Below are 21329 nucleotides of genomic sequence, written 5' to 3' on the forward strand. Positions count from 1 at the left end.
TTTAACAAAGTGTTCATAGTCCATATTTGTAATATGAAACATAAAATACAGCTTTTGGAAGACAACATGGTCTTCATGATCTTGAGATAGGGAAAGATTTTTCTTAAATGAGACACAGAAAGCATTAACCTTAAAAGACAAGAAAAGGAATGAATTGTTCATCAAAAGACATCATAAATAGAGTAAAATGGGAAGCCACAGTATCTGACACAGCTCACATCTAAAATAGAAAAAGAATTCTTACCAATTAATTAAAAACTATGACAGAGGGGTTTCCCTGGTAGCACAGTGTGTAAGACTCCGCCTGCCAATGTAGGGGACAGTGGTTCGAGCCCTGGTCTGGGAAGATCCCACATGCCGTGGAGCAACTAAGCCCATGCACCACAACTACTGAGCCCATGTGCCACAACTACTGAAGCACATGCACCTAGAGCCCGTGCTCTGCAACAAAAGAAGCCACTGCAATGAGAAGCCCACGCACCAGAACAAAGAGTAGCCCCCGCTCACCGCAACTAGAGAAAGCCCGCACACAGCAATGAAGACCCAATGCAGCCAAAAATAAATAAATAAAATAAATAAATTTATATATATAAAAAAAAACTATGATAGATAATCCTGTAGGAGAATGTACAAGAGACCTAAACAGACAAGTTACAAAAGAAGATATCCAAATGGCTAGAAAACATGATCAGAGAACTACAGATTAGAAATATATTGACATACCACTATGTACTCACTAGGATGGCAAATATTAAAAAGACTGACAACACAAAGTGTTGGTGAGGCTATGGAGCTGATGGAACCCTAATACACTGCTGGTGGGAGTTCAAATTGTTTTAAACACTTTAGAAAACCCAGCAATTCTACTCAATAAAAATGAATACACATTTGAACCAAAGATATGTACTAGAATATTCATAGCACTATTATTTGTAAACCCATAAAATACCCAAATGTTCATCATAAAATGGATAAATATAGTACATCCACACAATATGAATACTTTTCAGAAAAAAAAGAAAAAGGAAAGTAAAACCCCGACCATTTATACAACAATATGGATGAATTTTATAGCCACAGTGAAATGAAGTGGAAGAATCCAGGCACAAGGAACACATAAGAATAAATAATAAATATTTACTTTATATAGAGCTCAAAAACAAGCAAAACTAATTATCTGTGGTATTAATTGTGAGAATGGTGTTCACTGTCAGGAAAGGGAGAAGGAATAGTGACTGAGAAGGGCACAAAGCTGTGAGGAGGACTTCTGCAGTCTTCATAATGTTGTATATTTTGACTTGGGTAGCAGTTACACAGGTGTGATCACTTTGTGAAAATTAACTAATTTGTATATTTGAATTGTGCTCTTTTTTTTGTGCTAATACTTCAACTAGAATGTAAGAAAAAAAGCAGTTTATGGATGTCCTAACAGAGATCCTCTCAATATCATTTAATTTATCCTGAGGCGACTGAACAGACGCATTTCTTCTTTCTTCTCAATCTGTACTGCCACCATCTTCTAATACGTTTTGGTTGTATTATACCTGTGTTACTTAATATTTTTTCTCACTGCCATTTCTGTATTACTGCATTTCTCTTTTTCCTTAGAGTGAAGAATGTAAGTCTGATAGCATCCAAGAGTCATTTTGGGTTGAAGTTTTTTCTGAATAATTTTATCCTTATTAACTGAAAACAATTTCCTTCTATTTTTCAAAAACTATCTCTCCTGTACCACCTATTTCTATTCTGTTTATTTGAAACTGGGACCTCCCCAATTTTTCTTCCATGTCTCTCAATTTTTCTCCCATATTTTCCAAACTTTTTATTATATATTCTGGGACATATCCTTGACTGGTAGGAAGTTATCAGATTATTAACTTATTCTTGTGTTTTGAACTATATTATATGCCTCTGAACATCACGTTAACCTCAGGTTAAATATACTTACTTGTAGGAATCCAAATAATTTCTTGAATGAATTTATCAATATGTTTGGAAACATCTTAATTTTCACTGAATTTTTAAATTTTCACTCAAATATGTTATTTAAACATAGTGAAAGAATGAAGGAAAAATAATGAAGACACTGCTTCTGGATGAGTTAGAAAAGGATTTTAAACTCTCCCTCCTCAAATCTTGTATAATGCAGACATAAAGTAATTAAATTGGATTTTTAAAAAATCAGTATGTCAATTTCTGAATATGACATTTAAAAGACATTCTATTTAAGGATGATGTTATTAATGTGTAACACACTTTAGACATGTCATTTTACTATGAATGCCTTTAAATCAGCTTTCTTATACAGAATTTTTGTTTTATGTCTGGATTGAAATATCTTTTGATTGTGTTAAAATGAACATATTTATGGGACAAAAGCCAAGAAAATGTGTCACTTGGGGAAAGAGAGGAAAATATTTTGTTTTCTTTTTTTCTTGGGATATTTTTGTTTACAGAGTGAGCATAGGTTGCTATCAAACTTCCAAATCTGAACAGTAGAGGTGACTTTGTCAGCATCACTTTGTTCCCAAAGTCAGTAGCTTTCCAAATCAGTGCAGTTGCCAGCTCACCTCTTTACTTACTGCTACATTTAGACACTTTAACAAAAGTCTATTGTTCACTTTAAGTGGTATCATTTCATTTTTATGTACTGTTTGTCTAACGTGAATTTATTTATAAGTAAGAATTAATGTTTTAAAGTGATTCTACTACTGAATTGCTTTAACAACAGTGAGAAATTATTTTCACAGTCACTAATTAAAAACTAAATGCAGCACCAGAATCCATCCAGTAAGTATTTGTTTTGCTTCAGCACTGAGAAACTATTAGAAATCCACTGAAAGTAATTTATTTTATAAACTATGACAAATGTCTATACTTAAATTTCTCCCTTAAAAATTTAAAGCTAAGTAGCTTGAGAAAAGTACCTGTATGTTTACTTAATCCTTCAATAACAGAATTAAAACATAGGTATATCACTGACTTAGGGAGAGGCCATATAGAACAGAGGCTAAAAGCAGAAGCATAAGGGCCAGTTGCTTATGTGTATCCCACCAACTGACTAGTAGTATAAACTTGGCCTAGATAACTTCTAGTTAACCCAGTTTCATCATCTGTAAGATGGGGATAACAGTACTTAACTCACAGGGTTGTTGTGATAATTGAGTTAATACAGGATCAGGCATATAGTAAATACTAAATAAAATTTAGCTAATTATTCACTCTTTATAGTGAGGAGATAATAGAGAATTGTCAGAAGATGCTAAATCAGTAGAGATATAAGTGTATTGTATAAAGTCATGTCATCTTCCAAAAGATCTATAAATAGAAATTCATAGGAGTAAGGGGTATATGAGGAAAAGATAAACACCCCACTTTTCCTTAAATCCAACAAAAATAGGATCAAGAATATAATAAAGATACATGTATCAGTTAAATACAAAACCACTCCTTCTCACTGTGCCTTCTGTTATTCTCAAAGCTTTCCAACAATTCCCTTTATGACTTCAAACATTTCCTGTGTCCTATCTCCCAAAGACTAAACATATACATGCAATCACAGGAAGTTGAGGAAACTGTAGACCCCAAAAAGAGAAATAAAGGGTACCAAATGTAACAAACTCCTATACTTTTTCATCCCTTTGTGATTTTGCACTGGGTTATGTAAAAATTCCTCAGGTTAAGCTTCCAGTTCCCTAAGCTGATGTTTAGACCTGTTCTTTTTACAATTCATCCCAAACTAATATTTTTAATTTTTTAATTGAAGTATAGTTGAGTGATAATATTATATTAGTTTCAGGTATACAAACATAGTGATTCAATATTTTTATAGATTATATACCATATAAAGTTGTTATAAAATATTGGCTATATTCCCTGTGTTGTACATTACACCCTTGTATCTTATTTATTTTACATCTAGTAGTTTCTGTGTCTTAATGCCCTTCCTCTATCTTGTTCCAGTCCAATCCTTCTTCCCACTGGTAATGACTAGTTTGTTCTCTGTACTGTGAGTCTATTTCTGTTTTGTTATATTCATTCTTTTGTTTTGTTTTTTGGATTCCACATATAAGTAAAAACACAGAATTTTGCCTTTCTGTGTTTGACTTATTTCACTAAACATAATACCTTCCAGGTCCATCCCCATTGTTGTAAATGGCAAAATTGCATTCTTTTTTATGTCTGAGTAATATTCCATTGTGTATATATATTACATATATATGTATATATATCTCACATTCTCTCTATGCATTCATCTGTTCATGAACACTTAAGTTGCTCCCATATCTTGTCTTGGCTATTGTAAATAATGCTATGAACACTGGGGTTCAATGTTTTCAAATTTGTGTTTTCGTTTCCTTCAGATATATACCTAGGAGTGAATATTGCTGGATCATATGGTAATTTTATTTCTAATTTTTTAATATAAATGGTAAGAGTGGGCATCCTCGTCTTGTTCCTGATTTTAGAGGAAAAGCATTCAGCTGGAAAAAAAAATCTAGGTTAAGTGTATTCCTCTCTTTCTCTCGCCTATCTTTTTTGCATAATTATGGGTATTATTTCCACTAGACTCTAAATTCTGTGAGTGCAGAATATAAACCTATTTCATTCTCTGTAGTAAACCCAGAATGTAGCATGGTACTTGGCACAGAATAGGCACTAAAAAGTGTTTGCTGAATACATGTTATGGAAAGAAGGAATCCTAGAGTTGGGCTGGACAAAAGAAGAAAAGGTGATAAAATAAAAAGGTGATAAGAGGAAACAAAGACTTAACATTATTTATCAAGAAAGATAAATCAAATAAAAAGTCATTTGCTGGACATACTACCCAAAGCAATCTACAGATTTAATGTGATCCCTATCAAATTACCCATGACGTTTTTCACAGAACTAGAACAAATAATCCTAAAATTCATATGGAACCACAGAAGACCAAGAATTGCCAAGGCAATCCTGAAGAAAAAGAACAAAGCAGGAGGTATAACCCTCCCAGACTTCAGACAATACTACAAAGCTAAGTAATCAAAACAGTGTGGCACTGGCACAAAAACAAGACATATGGATCAATGGAACAGGATAGAGAGCCCAGAAATAAACCCACACACTTATGGTCAGTTAATCTTCAACAAAAGAGGCAAGAATATACAATGGGAAAAAGACAGTCTCTTCAGCAAGTGGTGTTGGGAAAGTTGAACAGCCACATGTAAATCAATGAAGTTAGAACATGCCCTCACACCATACACAAAAATAAACTAAAAATAGCTCAAAGACTTAAACATAAGACATGACCCCATAAAACTCCTAAAAGAGTTCATAGGCAAAACATTCTCTGACATAAATCATACCAATGTTTTCTTAGGTCAGTCTCCCAAGGCAATAGAAATAAAAACAAAAATAAACAAATGGGACCTAATCAAACTTACAAGCTTTTGCACAGCAAAGGAACCATAAACAAAACAAAAAGACAACCTACAGAATGGGAGAAAATATTTGCAAATGATGTGAGCAATAAGGGCTTAATTTCTAAAATATAGAAACAGCTCATACAACTCAACAACAAAAAATCCAATCAAAAAATGGGCAGAAGACCTAAAAAGACATTTCTCCAAAGAAGACATGCAGATGGCCAATAGGCACATGAAAAGATGTTTAACATCACTAATTATTAGAGAAATGTAAATCAAAATTACAATGAGGTACCACCTCACACGGGTCAGAATGGCCATCATTAAAAAGTCTACAAATAACAAATGCTGGAGAGGCTGTGGAGAAAAGGGAACCCTCCTACACTGTTGGCGGGAATGTAGGTTGGTCCAGCCACTGTGAAAAACAGTATGGAGGTTCCTCAGAAAACTAAAAATAGAATTACCATATGATCCAACAATCCCACTCCTAGGCATATATCCAGACAAAACTATAATTAAAAAAGATACATGCACCCCTATGTTCATAGCAACACTATTCACAATAGCCAAGACATGGAAACAACCTAAATGTCCACTGACAGCTGAATGTATAAAGAAGATGTGGTACATATATACAATGGAATACTACTCAGCCATAAAAAGGAACAAAATAATGCCATTTGCAGCAACGTGGATGCAACTAGAGATTATCATACTAAGTGAAGTTAAGTCAGAAAGAGAAAAAAAATACCATATGATATCACTTATATGTGGAATCTAAAATATGACACAAATGAACCTATCTATCTATGAAACAGAATCATGGACATAGAGAACTGACTGGTGGTTGCCAAGGGGGAGGACTTTGGGGGAGGGATGGAGTAGAAGGCTGGGGTTAGCAGATGTAAGCATTTATACATAGAATGGATAAACAGCTAGGTTCTACTGTATAGCAGAGAGAACTATATACAATATCCTATGATAAGCCATAATGGAAAAGAATGTATTAAAAAAAAGAACATGTTATTCAGTATGTATAACTGAATTACTTTGCTGTACAGCAGTAATTAACACAACATTGTAAATGAACAATTAAAAAAATCATCTGAAACTAGTGCTACAAAATGATTGCTAAAAATGAAATTGAAGAATCCTCATAGATAACAATCTTTAATGTTGAGATTTTTTTCCTATGAATTGTTCCAAATGGATAGGAACTAAATTCCATTAGTCCAAGCAAGGATACTTCCTTAGGAGTCAGTAAAAGATATTAGAATGTATAAATTAATGGTTTTGAGGAGCACTTAAGCATGGCAAACTATACTATCAGATGATTACAATATACATTAGTTATAGTCACATTCAGAATGTGTTGATTTCAAAGAGTATAACACACAAATGTTATCTGGTAATATTTGCCATTCTTTAAAATCTAGGGAAATAGATTTGTGAAGGATGAGAAGAGTGTCAGCTTTCAAAAAAATTAAAATAAGACACATGCATTCTCCATAAACTATTTATGTTAAGAAGCAACTCAGTCTTAATTTTAATATTACTTAAGCTCAGTTGTGAAATTTTAAATTCCTAAATTTAGATTTCTAAACTCCTCTGGCAAAATTTGTCTTCTTTGGAGGTTATTAAATCAATTAACCTTGCAAAGGGAAGGTTAAAAGGACTTCTGTAGGCTACAATCTCACAGCATGAAAGAGAACAGGCAGAAGCCTGAGTGAACTGCTGGTAGGGTTCAAGGAAAGGCTTACACTAGCAGATGATCAGCTCTGTTCTTGCTAAAATTTGGCAAAGAATTACACTGTGGTTTCTTCAGATGACAGCATCATAATTCATTTAGCTCTCCCCCTACCTTTTCACAAAAAGGCCAAAACCCCATAGGAAATGTGAGCACTGACATTTTCTACCCAGGATCAAAAACTGACTATTTTGCCAGAAATTGAAAACAATATAGCTAAAACAGTAAATACATAGCAATGTGTTGAAAGAAATAGGCTGCTGGACTGGCCAGTGACATAATCCATCATTTCTATTTTAACTTCTGATAGAAAGGTTAAAAAAAAAAAGATAAATATACGTTTGGACTGGCAGATTTCCATGCAAATATAATGAAAATCAAATAAATTTTAAAGAATCTCTTTGCATTAATTTACAGATTATGACCTAAAGATTTACACTAAACACTGTGCCTTTAAGGCAAGTTTGATTATACATTTCTATCTGATCTCCAGGCAGTTAAAAGCTAGCTTAAGGGCCATCTAGAAGGCATGATTTCTTTTCTTTCCACAAAATGCTAAAGCTTCTTTATCATTCTGTATTCAGTCATGAATTCAGCTGCACAAGCCAAATGTAAAGATTTTATGGGGTGATCTATCAAGCGAAGTCGTGAACAAGAATACAAGCCTACTCATGCAGTCACTAAGAGTGATTTCCATTTTTATGAATGAAAAAGAATCTTGCATAAACATTGTTTATTTAAAGTTTTAAATAAAGAAAGATGCAAAACAAAATGGGAGCATTTTGTTTTATATGTCAGTATCTTACAAGAGGGCAAAGTAAGGAATCTGGCTCACATGATTCCCAAGACAGCAGTATCTCCTTTACATTAGGTACGTAAATGAGATTTATGGCCACTGACCTAATCTTAGATGCCAAAATGTACAGTAGGAACAGCCTTCTGAAAAGCTTAGTTTAAAATTATGATGTTAACAAAAGCACTTTAGGAAGCAGACAACACACCCAGCATACATGCACACGTTAATGTAAGATACATGACTACAGAAAGAAGCCATGGTTATTTGCATAAAGCTTTAGAATACATTTCAGAGATAATTCAAACACAAAGGTTTTACTCTTTTTCCCTATCACCTTGATGTTTATGAATTTCCAAATAAGTACATTATCACTAGACAGTTGATTTTCATCACTAAAGATCACTTAATACCAGATATTCATAGATTCTGGTTTGGGGAAGGCTTAGAATTAAAATAAATAAATAAACCTGTTAATTGTTTTTCTGAATTTTAAAAGCAGTTTCCTTACTCACTAAGTACTAACTAAATTAGCACCTTGTAGAGAAGAAAAGGCTTGAGCTGCTGCAATTATAACACTTTCTTCACTGAATGAGAGAAAGGCGGCTATGATGCCGTTAATCCACTGGTAACCACTTGGAGATTTTCCTGAGCTCATTGATTTTTGACCTGAAAAAGAAAAAAAAGAAAGAATAAGAAAGAAAGAAAAAAAAACAGTAAATGAAACCTATAATGACAGATGTCAAATCAACACTTTCCTAATATAGTTCCATAGAACAGAACTCCTGGGAGGAAAATAACATCCTGCATAATAAAATGTCAAGTTAAAGAAACACATTCCTTCCCTTATCACTGGGTTTTAACAAGTGAATTATGCATAGTTAGAGGAGGTAAACATATAGTAACAAATGTTTTTCAAATGATTTCAAAAGTTTTTAACTTTTAAATATAGTTGAAGCTCTGAAATGTATTAATACATTTCAGGTATAAATACATATATCATCCCTGAAAGAGATAAATTATGCTACCATGTAACTTGTGCATAGGGTTAAAAAGATTTTTAAAGAGTACCATTAAAAAACTGAAGTTAAAATGCAGGATTAAAAAGAACACTGGGTTTTATAAGTTATCTGTACATTCAATTCTAAATTCCTGTCTTAGTTTAGACTGTCCCAAAAGAGAGTCTAAAATAAGAACTTGGATGTAGGTAACTTATTTGGGAGGTAAATCACAAAAAGCTGACTGAGAAGGCATGGAGAGCAAGACAGGAGAGGAAAAGCCAACAATGCTACTGAGTGGGTTAATGATCTGAGCAACCAAGGATCAATTCTACTGGGAATTCTCTGAGGAGCTCTGTAGAAGGTGGCTCAGATTGCTCATCTGAAGGATATCAGGCTGGTGTACTTATTCACAATATCCTGTCCCCCATTAGTTGAACGCTGCTGCAAGTGCCAATATCTCCCTCACTCTTCCAGGCTTCCTTGGCACAAGGGCTGAGTAAGCTCCCTTGGTTTCAGAGGAAGTCCTGAGGCAGAAGAATGGAGCAATGCACATCCCAAGTTTTGGTAGAACATTGTTAGTGTGCCCAAAACTATTTGGCAGTGCTCGACAGCACGTGACAAGGGCACCAAAAACCTGTGCCTCAGATGCCAGGTCACCTACAAAAGTTATCACTGCATTACTTTGAATCAGCTCACAAGATGGAGATTAGTAAGACTCTTTATAAATCTAAAGTTTTTACATTCTAATATACATTATTATTCCTAATTTTAAAAATCTGAAAACAATCTAATTTATAAAAATGATTTATGTGTTTGTATAACCAATACAATTTCCTTTTTTTTTTTTTTTTGGTGTGTGTGTGTGTGCTTTCAGAAGAAATTCATGTTTAAACTAGGCAAAAGGATAAATTTGAAGTTTAAAGAAAAAGAAGCCACTGATGCTAAAAGACAGAAAGAGAAAGTATCACCTAAATAGGTATTATGACAACTAATTTTCACATTGTTTCTATACTACAAAATTATTTAAATGGAAAATAATATAATTTGATCAGTTTTATTCTTTTTTATCTCAGTAAAGAACAATCTGGTTTGGATTAACTCCACATTTTTCAACTAGCTGCTTTAGCATCATGAACAAACACATTGTCTTAATTGTACTTTTTTTTTTTTTAAAGGCCATATATCATAGTGCTTAAAATTGCTCAGGCCTTGGGGTCAGATGCCTATGTTTGAATTGTCTCTCTGCAACTAACCAGCTGTACAAAATGGGGACAATGATAATAGTTATATATTTAGTAATTAGTACTTTAGGATTAAATTATATGATACATATGAAGCCCTCAGAAAAGTGTCCATCTCATAATAACTGCTCCGTAACATTACAGATTATTATTATTATGTATTGCTAATAATCTACAAAAGTTAGGAGGTAAAAAGTCATTAACAGTAAGTTGTAATTATGTGTGCTTTCATATACAATTATACTACAAAGCAATAAAGGAGAAAAAAGACTGAGTAAAACATAAACTCACTATTTTGTAGAAGGGGAGTCAATGATTTCCAGATGAGAGGTGGAGTTTCATTTTGGTCTTCTTCCTCTTTGAGAGCAAGGATGTTATCCTCATTACAGTTCACCTCACATGAGCAGTTACCCATAAACAGCCTGTCTGAGGATGTCAAATGCTAAGAATAAAGATTAGTGAGCAGAATAAGAAATGATGAATCAGGAAGCTAAAAAAAAAAAGATGAAATTGGATAGATAAATGCAATTTACATTTACTCAAGAAAAAAGGAAAAGCAAGAAATTTATCCATTAATAGGAAAATGCAATATCTGAAAATGGGAAATAGTAGATATTGGTGACACAATGTGGTCAATGACCAATGTGGAATAATAGATTACAATCACACAAATGACTGGTGTATTACAATCATGCAAAGGAGCAAAAGCATTATAATACAATAGCACAGAGTTAGGTTGTGAGTTGCTCAAAGAAAAGGGAAAAACATCATGAAGCTATTAAAGGCAAAAGGGATAAAGTAAAAAAGCATCAATTAAAAAATTTTTAAATTCCAGTAGGAAAAAAGTTTGATCATGCAGTGGCAGGCCAGCATTAGAAAGTCATATGTTAGCACAATTACTATGTAAGTTCAATTAAATAAATAAACATATAAACTAATACCATAGTCTAAAGTAGGACACAGTAATACAAATAAACAAAGCACTGAGCATACCTTTAGGAAACTAAATTTATGTTCAATCTGGGATAAATTTGTTATTGCATATTGGCACAATGGATCTAAATTACTATAGGTATCTAATGGGCATCAAATAGGCTTCTTCAGGTTTCCTAATTTTGAATTTAAAAGTAGAATAGAGAAGAATACTTTTTTGAGATTCTATAATTGCAGCTCGAAAAGAAACATCATTTTTTTTAAAGATGAGACCTAAGGTTACGTTAAAGAACAACTTTCATCAACTAATCCCAACAAACTATGCATTGAATTTCTAGTTTGGTTTAAAATAGGGAGACATACATAAAATATAGCTTGAAGGTAAATTTGTATTTCACAATAGAAAATAAAGTACATTTTCTCCCAGTTTTTAAAAGTTGTTTCCAAGTGGTTTTAGAAACTGAGTTTTCATATTAAAACACAGTGTTCTCATTATGTGGGTTTTCATAATATGAACCTGAGAAAAAATGCTGAATGTTTTTCTGTAAAACTAACCAATAAACTTTAGAAAAGTCAAATTATTCATGCTCATCTGGTCTGCTTTTTTCAATAATTTTAAAAGGAGTTTCAGTAATTCCGTGGGTTATCTGATTTCTTTCCTTCAGATACAGTCAGATGAGACGGCATCTCAGTCCAGTATTCCTGCCAGCCAGCTTTAACATTTATCTACTCAAGGCTAATCTTATTCACCTATACTTTCACTCACTTCTTATCCTCACTGGATAATACTGAAGAAAATCCCAGATATCATAACATCTCATCTGTATGTATTTCAGTAAATAAACATACAGAACTATTTTTTCTTTATAAATATAACCACTATACAATTATCACACCTAAAAAAATAATTCTTTAATAGCATCAATTATCTTGTCAATATTCCCATCAAAATTTGATGAAATACAACAAAATGTAAGATATCTTAACAAATAGTACAATAAATGGACAAAGCAAAATCCATACCCAATCTGTGTATGTGTCTTAATTTTTAAAATACATCTGGTAATTAACTGAATGTTGTTTTCATATGAATTATTATCAAGTAAAGTTTTTAAGTATCCATTATTATTTAATTTAAAGTCTCCATTAAGCACTACAGAAGGATTTTGACCTTAAGATTCAGTACTTGCCAATGAGTTATCTCCAATGCGTTCACTTTTTTTCTGTGAATAATCACCCTAACTTTTATTTGTACATGCACACAAACTGACATGGGATAATGCTACTTCTATGCCCACCACACAAAAGTACATGATGTCTTTCTAGATATTTTGCTGCCTCACTTTCTATTATATACTGCCTCATGTTCCAACAACTACTGTATCTATAGTAGCAATGAATAGGTAAGGCCCTGGACTACTTTAAATCAATCACTCATCCTCTGACAGATTTAAAAAGTTGGCTAATTCACTTCAACTTAATAAATATTTATTGAGTGCCTAATAAATGCTAGGCTCCACGATGTTATACGTACTGTTATGTGAGCAGTCAATAGGCAAGAAATGATCTCCCCTCTCATCAAGTTTACAATCTAGTCTAGTAGGAAAACTGTAAAAATATGCCAAAGCAATGCCCATGTAACCTATTTCTAAAATTAGGAAATGCGATATTTTAAAAAATCCCTAAAAACATTTGTTTCTCATCTGAAAAATGTGATTTTACTAAGAAAAAGAATGAGGAGAGGCAAAAAGCTCTGCATATAGGAAGCCGTTCAATTAATAGTAACGGGACTAAACTAATTAACCTAGGTTTTTTCTGGATAAGGCATTCGTTACTTTTCCTGTTTAATAACAGTTAGCTGTGTTTAAGATGGGTTAAACAACTTGTAATTAAACCTGAAGTAATCTATTAAGATAAGTTTGAAACATCAAGTCTATTTTTTCTTATTAGATAGCTTTCTTTTTTAGAGGTTTATGATTACTTCTGATGATAAAGAGAAGCCAACTGGAAGGCAGAATTGTAAGCATATACACTAAGCTCAAAGAGGATATGTAAATTGCCAATCCTAAACTCATTAAAAATTCCTCTCTTTCTTTAGAAAAATATTTGTTCCAGGCTGAAAGCCCCATTATATGCAATGGAACTGAACCTTCACTTATAATTAAGGTTGGGTCAAAAGTCTAAACCAGAAATTCAAAATACACATAAATACTTGACCCGAATAAGGGAAAAAGTCTCCAGTTAAGTGAAAGCTGTATGTTTGAAAGTTCTCAGGAGACTCAATTACTACCCCCCATTCTTTTAGGAAACATAATTCAGGAGAGGCTTAAAAGGAAGTTAAAAACATGCTAGATTCCTAAAGAATTTATATTCTCTCAGATATTCACTTATTTAGGCAAATAAATGACCAAGTGATAGAAACTGAATTGACGAAAAGAAGCAATTAAATAGTATATGAAATAATACATTGTATAATATTTTCCTACATGTGGACCATGGTCTAAATTATAAATAAAGTAAGAAAGATATTACTGGAGTATATAATTCTGTTCTGAACTTTATTTGGTTACAAAAAAGGTGCGAAATTATTTATGTATTATGTCACAGTTAAAGAATGTGCAAAAATATAGGCAGATATCAGTTCCTATTTTATTTCAAACTGAACTTGAACTACCTTTGGACCTAATCCAGGGAAATTACTTTTAAAACAGTGAAGAATCTTATTTTTGAAGTGACTTTAATCTTTTGTCTTTAGTAAATTATTAGAAAAAAGAGCTGTTTTTGAGAAGAAAATGTTTTTTTATATGGTTGACTTGGATCAACCACCCATAAACTCACACACACATATAAGACAATCAACAGAGACTGTCAAATATGTAGCTGCAAAGTATCAAACTAGATAGCATTTGCTTAATAAGGATAGATTTCTTGATATAATGTGGCACCCAACATACTAACATTCATTGTGAAAATACTATCACTCAAATAACAATTTAAACATTTTCTATGATTAAACTAGCCATTTTCTAATTGATATTGTTAAATATTACTATGATTATTTAATATTAGCATTATTAAATATTAGCTAATTTCTAATATTTGAGACTGACCTACTTTTGGGGGGTACTGCATTAATCATTATTTCTTCTTGAGACATTTTTTTTTCTATTCTGTCCACAACTACTTTACTGCTTCCAAGGACTTACTTTGATTCCTCATCCCATTTTTAATATATTGAAAAGGACAAATATAACAATTAAAGCATCATACTGAAAAAAATATTCTTCTGTTTTCTCACAAAAATTCTGTATTTGCAACAGATTGAGAAGTTTCCCTCTACCTTTAACATGGAAGTAAAAACTATCTTTAGATTATAAACCATTAACATATTTTTAAAAGATTACTATGTAATTTTAGCACAAATAAGGAAAATTTAGAAGCAAAAAATATAGAATTTCTTCCTAACAAATTATTTTCCATGTTTCTTCTTGTCCTTTTTTACAGATGCATAAATTTTACGCATCTACATTCATATTATACACACAATTATACTTTTATCATTTAAAGATATATAATATGCAATTATCAATGTCATATACCCTGTAAAATAAATACTGTCAATGGATATATACTATTCCAATGAGTTAATGTGCTATAATTTAACTACTCTAGTACACAGAAAAAAGGCAAGTGTGTCCATACTTAAAATACTTAGAAGCATACTTGGTATACAGTAAGTTCTACTTAGTGCTGGCTTTCATTATTATCATTATTATTGTTATCATGCTATTATTATTATAATTATCATTGTTCTTAGAGTACAGAAAAAAAATGAAACTTGAAAAGAATACAATGAGATATAAAATATTCAAATTAAATTAATATGTATATATTCTTGTGAAATCCAAGGGAATCAACTAAAAAGATACTAGAAATAATAAAACTTTTGTAAGCTAGTTCTACAAAAAGAATCTATAAAAAAAACAGAAGCTTTCTTTATGCAAACAATAACTCATTAAAAAACATAGTGGAAGAAAATCATAATTATATCTAACATTTATTGAACATTTGTTAAGTGCCAGGCACTGTTGTAAATATTTTAAATTTACTGTATTTACTAATCTAACCTTCAAAACCACATTATGAGGTATATGATACCATATTTCATCAAATCTAAGACATCATTGTTAAGACTTATATCATAATTTCAAAGATGTTAAAAAATGGAAAAAAATGTGCCCTAGAATCACTAAGATACAGTATTATCATTCCTATTTTATACAAGAAACTGAAAGAAGAGAGGTTAGAAAATTTGCTCAAGGTTACTCAACATAAAAGTGGAAGCACTTGAACTTTTTCTTGTTACACATAAATAAAACCATTTTTCTAAATTTACCTTGTATCCAGAAACCTTACAAAACTTAATTCTAAGGATGTGTCTATAGATCTGCTCTACATTTTCTACTTATACAGTCATAATCTGCAAACAGTGATAACTGTATTTCTCCCTTTCCCTAACTTGTACATTTATTTATTTTTCTTACCTTCCCCACTGGCTGAATAGAAGTGGTGATTTTAGGCACCCTTATCCTGTCCTTAAACTCAAATGAAAAGATTTCATCATTTCGCATTTAGGTATGATGTTTTCTCTATCTATTGCAGATGATCATATGTTTTTGTCTTTGTCATTCTTTTAATATGGTGAATTCATTAACTGATTTTCAGCTGTTAAATAAGCCTTGCATTCATGGAATAACCCAACTTGGTCATGGTGTATTATTCATTTTATATATCACAAGTTTAATTTGATAATATTTTGAGAAGGATTTTTAACCCTATGTTCATGAGTGAGATTGATTTACAATTTCCCTACCTCTTAATATCATTATCAGATTTTATTATTTCCAAGTATATTTAAAAAAAAATTAGACTCATGAGTCTAATGCAAACCAGTATTAAATATCAAAACTGGTTAATGTCCTACAGGGCAGTAATATTGTAACTTTTGGGGTTATCTTTTTCTATTTCACAGAAATAATTCACATCCCTACTGGACAAAAATCTATATATTAATTAGTAACTTCATAGATTGTAGGCTTTAATCAGTAAATAGTAAGTTTATAAGTAATAAATTAAAGTTTATTTTCTAGAGAATAAATGCTCCTTGAGTGGGCTTTTCAGCAATACTCCAGAATAACATTGAAAGGACGTGTAGTAAGGCATCCTTCCCAAAACATTTTCAAAAGAAATGTCAATTATATGTAACAGAATGTAGGTACTAACCTCACAAAATGAGTCCCCTCTTCTGTTTTCTTGAAAGCTTTCTGTATGAAGGAATCATAATGATGTCTTCCTATTAAGATTTCTGGGACTGATTATTTGTGCCTTCATTCTTTTTATCTCTATCAGTGTTGCCACGGATTGATCAAGTTTAATCATTTCTGAGAACCACTTCTCTGTCTTATGTTCATATTCTATTTAATTGATTTCTTCTTAAACTTTATTATTTGTTTCTTTGGGTTAAATTTCTATTCTTTAACTTATGATTATTGCTTAACTCATTGATTTTTTTGCCATTCTCCTTATATTATATATATACATATTTGAGGCTATAAATTTCATTGGAAACACTGCTTTAATGTTATTTCACAATTTTGATATGTCAAATTGTTCATTAGCAATTTATTCAAAACATTACTAATTTCACTTGGGGTTTATTCTTTGTGCCATGAGTTATTTAGAAATCTGTTTAATTTCCACATATTTATAAATTTTCTAGCTATCTTTTTTTATTGTGATTAAAGATAAGTAACATAAAATTTACCATCTTAACCATCTTTAAATGTGTTGTACAGTAGTGTTAAATATATGCACCTTGTTGTGTAACATATCTCTAGAACCTTTTCACCTTGCAAAACGGAAACTCTGTACGCACTGAACAATTCTGCTTTCCTCCCCTACCCCCAGTCCCTGACATCGAACATTCTACTTTTTGTTTCTATAAGTTTGTGTACTTTAGATAGCTCACATAAGTGGAATCATGCAGCATTTGTCTTTTTGTGACTAGCTTATTTCATGTAGTATAATGTCCTCAAGGCTCATCCATGTTATTCATATGACGGAATTTCCTTCTTTTTTAAAGGCTGAATAATATTCCATCATATGTATATACCAATTTTTGTTACCTGTTCATCTGTTGATGAACATTTAGGTTGTTCCCACATCTGAACTACTGTGAATTATGCTACAATGAATGCAGGAGTGCAAATTTCTTTTTAAGATCCTGATTTTAATTATTTTGGATAGATACTCAGATGTTGGATTGCTGGGCATATGGTAGGTCTATTTTTAATACTTTGAGGAAACTCAATACTTTCTTACATAGCTGCTGCACCATTTTACATGCCCATCAAGAGTGCACAAAAGTTACAATTTCCTTGCATCGTCACCAACATTTGGTATTCTTTCTGTTTTTTTGATAGTGGCTATCCTAATGGATGTGAATTGATATCTCATTGCAGTTTTTATTTGCATATCTTTGATAACTAGTGATGAGGAGCATTTTTTCATCTGTTTACCATTTGTAGATCTTCTTTGGAGAGATGTCTATTTAAGTCCTTTGCCATTATTTAAATTGGATTATTCTTATTGTTACTGTTGAGTTGTAGGTGTTTTTATATATTCTGAATACTGGTATGGTTTGCAAATATTTTCCCCCATACTGTAGCTTGTATTCTGTTGACTGATTCCATTGCTGTGCAAGTTTTTAAGTCTAATGTTGTCCTATTTGTTTCATATTCTTGCTTTTGTTGCCCATGCTTTTGGTATCACATCCAAGAAATCATTGCCAAATGCAATGTGATGAAGCTTTTCCCCCTATGTTTGCTCTAGGAATTTTATAGTTTCAGGTCTTATGTTTAGGCATTTAATCTATCTTGAGTTCATTTCTGCATATGGTATAAGGTAAGGGTCCAAATTCATTCTTTGGCATGTGGATATCTAGTTTTCCTAGCACCATTTGTTGAAATACCATGCTTTCCTCATTAAGTAGCCTTATCATTCGTGTTGAAGATCATTTAACCATTAATATGAGGGTTTATTTCTGGGCTCTCTATTCTGTTCCATTGGTTTACATGTCTGTCTTTATGACATCACCATACTGTTTTAATTACTGTAGTTTCATAATATGTTTTGAAACCAGGAAGTGTAAAGCCTCCAGCATTGTTTTGCATTCTCAAGATTGCTTTGGCTATTGGAGTTCTTTGAGATTCCATAGGAATAGTACTTTCCACTTCTGAAAAATAAATGCCATTGGGATTTTGATAGGAATTGCACTGAATCTGTGGATTGCTCTGGGTAGTAAGGGTAATTTAACAATATTAGTTTTCTAACCTATGAACATGAGATGTTTTCCCATTTATTTGTATCTTTAATTATTTTCAGCAATGCTTTGTAGTTCTCAGTGTATAAATCTTCCATCTACTTGTTAAGTTTATTCCTAAGTATTGGGTTGGCCAAAAAGTTCGTTTGGGCTTTTTGTGTAATATCTTAAGGAAAAACCTGAATGAACTTTTTGGCCAATCCAATATTTTATTCTTTTTGAGGCTATTGTAAACAGGACTGTTTTCTTAATTTCCTTTTCAGATTGTTTGTTGTTGGTGTTTAAAAGTGCAACTGAACTTGTGTGTTGATTTTGTATCTTGCAACTTTGCTGAATTTGTTCATTAGTTCTAATAATACTTTTGTGGAATCAAGGTTTTCTGCATATAAGATCATATTATCTGCCAACAGAGAAAGTTTTACCTCTTCCTTTCTGATTTGAATGCCTTTTATTTTTTCTTGACTAACTGCTCTGGTTAGGACTTCTAGTACCACATTGAACAGAAGAGGTGAGAGAGGGCATGCTTGTCTTTTTCCTAATCTTAGAGGGAAAGCTTTCCGTTTTTTTTTTTTTTTTATCATTGAGTATGAAGACAGCTGTGGGCTTTCACCTATGGTCTTTATTATGTTGTGGTAATTTCCTTCTCTTCCTAGTTTGTTGAGTGCCTTCATCATGAAAAGGGTTGAATTTTGTCAAATGCTTTTTCTGCATCAATTAAGATAATCATGTGGTTTTTGTCCTTCTGTTAATGTGGTATATAATATAGACTGATTTTCATGTGCTGAGCCACCATTGCATTCCATGAATAAATCTCACTTGGTCATGGTATACAATTCTTTTAATGTATTATTGAGTTCAGTTTGCTTGTAGTTTGTTGAGGATTTTTGCATCAACATTCATCAGGGATATTGACTTATAGTCTCCTTTTCTTACAATATCATTACCTGATTTTCTTTTCTTGCAGTATCTTTGCCAGGGTATTGCTGGCCTCATAAAATAAGCTTGGAAATATTCCCTCCTGTTCACTTTTTTGGAAGACTTTGAGAAAAATTGGTGTTAATTCTTTAAATGTTTGGTATAATTCTTCAGTGACACCACTAGTCCTGTGCTTTTCTTTGTTGGGAAGTTTTTGATTACTGATCCAATATCCTTACTAGTTATAGGTGTACTTAGATTTTAAATTTCTTCATGATTCAGTCCTGATAGGTCATTTATTTCTAGAAATTTATCTATTATTTGTAGGTTTTCCAATTTTTTGGCATATAATTGTTCATAGTAGTCTCATACTCTTATTATTTCTGTGATACCAGTTGCAATGTACTTCTACTATCTTTGATGTTTGTTATTTCAGTCTTCTATTCTTCTTAGTCTGGCTAAAGATTTGTCATTTTTGTTGATGTTTTCCAATAATGAACTCTTAGTTTTGCTGTTTTTTTTCTATCATTCTTCTCTTCTTTACTGTTTATTTCTGCTTTAACCTTTATTATTTCCTTCCGTTAACTTTGGGTTTAGCGTGTTCTTCTTTTTCTAGTTCCTTGAGGTGTAAAGTTAGGTTGTTGATTTGAAATCTTTCTTTTTTTTTTTTCCCAATCATCTAAAAAATTTTCTTTAGGTAACATCAGTTTAAAACATTATATAAGTTTCATGTGTAAAACATTATATTTCTACTTCTGTATACAATACCGTGTGCTCACCAGCAAGAATTTAGTTTCCATCCCTCACCATACAGTTGAGCTCCTTCACGCATTTCACCCTCTCCCCCAACTCTTTCCCCTCTGGTTGCCACTACTCTTCTCTGTATCTAGGTGTTTGTTTCTGTTTTGTTTAATTTGTTCATTTATTTTATTTTACTATTGAAAAAAATATATTTCACATATGAGTGAAATCATATGGTATTTGTCTTTTTACATCTGACTTAATTCACTTAGCACAATACCCTCAAGGCCACCCATGTTGTTGTAAGTGGCAATGTTAAAGCAGGCAGTTACCTAGATATGAGCATAGAAAGGGGGGCACAGGCCAAATGGCAGGAAATCATACAACCTGTAAACAATGGGGGTGCTTGGGCAGAAAAAGAAAAGCAGGAACCTCCAGACTGACAGGAAACCACATATTTTGGGATGATAGTGTCCTAGAGGCAAAGAAAGGTGGGAAAAGTTGGGAATCTCCAGTGTCTGAATATAAGCTTTTGCTCATTATGCTCTCATTACAATAAAATTAGCCTTGCAGATAAGAAGCTTCCATCATGCATCGATATCATGACATCCCTCCTCCCCTTGGAAGATGGAGCTGGGATGAAAATCAGGAGTATGACCCCCCACACCCCTCCCCCCTAATGAATATTCCACCCCTTCATTTCTATGGCCCACATAACTGGCTTGCCAAAGAAACTTGGGGCAGCTACTGACCTGAAACTGCCGCTCTCCCCTTGAGAGTGTACTATCACTTAAATTAATCCTCGCTTTATCTTCTTGACCTCCCTGTCTTGCCTCTGAATACTTTCTGTGATGAGACAAGAACCTACACTCCGTTGTCAGCAAGATGTAGTATATATACCACATCTTCTTTATCCATTCATCCACTGATAAGCACTTAGACTCTTTCCATATCTTGGCTGTCATAAATAATGCTGCTATGAACATACAAATGTGTATATCTTTTTGAATTACTGTTTTTGTATTCTTTGGGTAAATATCAGCATAGAATAGCTGGATCATAAGATAGATCTATTCTTAATTTTTGGAGAAATCTCCATACTGTTTTCCATGGTGACTGTACCAATTTACATTTTTACCTATGGTGTATGAGGATTCCCTTTTCTTTACATC

The 21329-nt window shown here is 32.4% G+C and overlaps 1 protein-coding gene across 7 annotated transcripts in view; it reads right to left on the bottom strand.

Annotated features, from left to right (window-relative positions):
• The window catches only part of DPH6 (diphthamine biosynthesis 6), a 443212-nt gene that overhangs the window by 230178 nt on the left and 191705 nt on the right, over window positions 1-21329 (bottom strand). For all 7 annotated transcript variants that reach the window (XM_079914295.1, XM_079914294.1, XM_079914299.1 and 4 more), the window contains 2 exons: window positions 10479-10629; window positions 8483-8614 (listed from right to left, as the gene is read on the bottom strand). In XM_079914295.1, coding sequence (XP_079770421.1) covers window positions 8483-8614; window positions 10479-10629 — 283 coding nt within the window. The remainder of the gene's footprint in view (window positions 1-8482; window positions 8615-10478; window positions 10630-21329) is intronic.

The sequence above is a fragment of the Stenella coeruleoalba genome (assembly GCF_951394435.1).
Source record: "Stenella coeruleoalba genome assembly, chromosome: 2".
Taxonomy (NCBI): domain Eukaryota; kingdom Metazoa; phylum Chordata; class Mammalia; order Artiodactyla; family Delphinidae; genus Stenella; species Stenella coeruleoalba.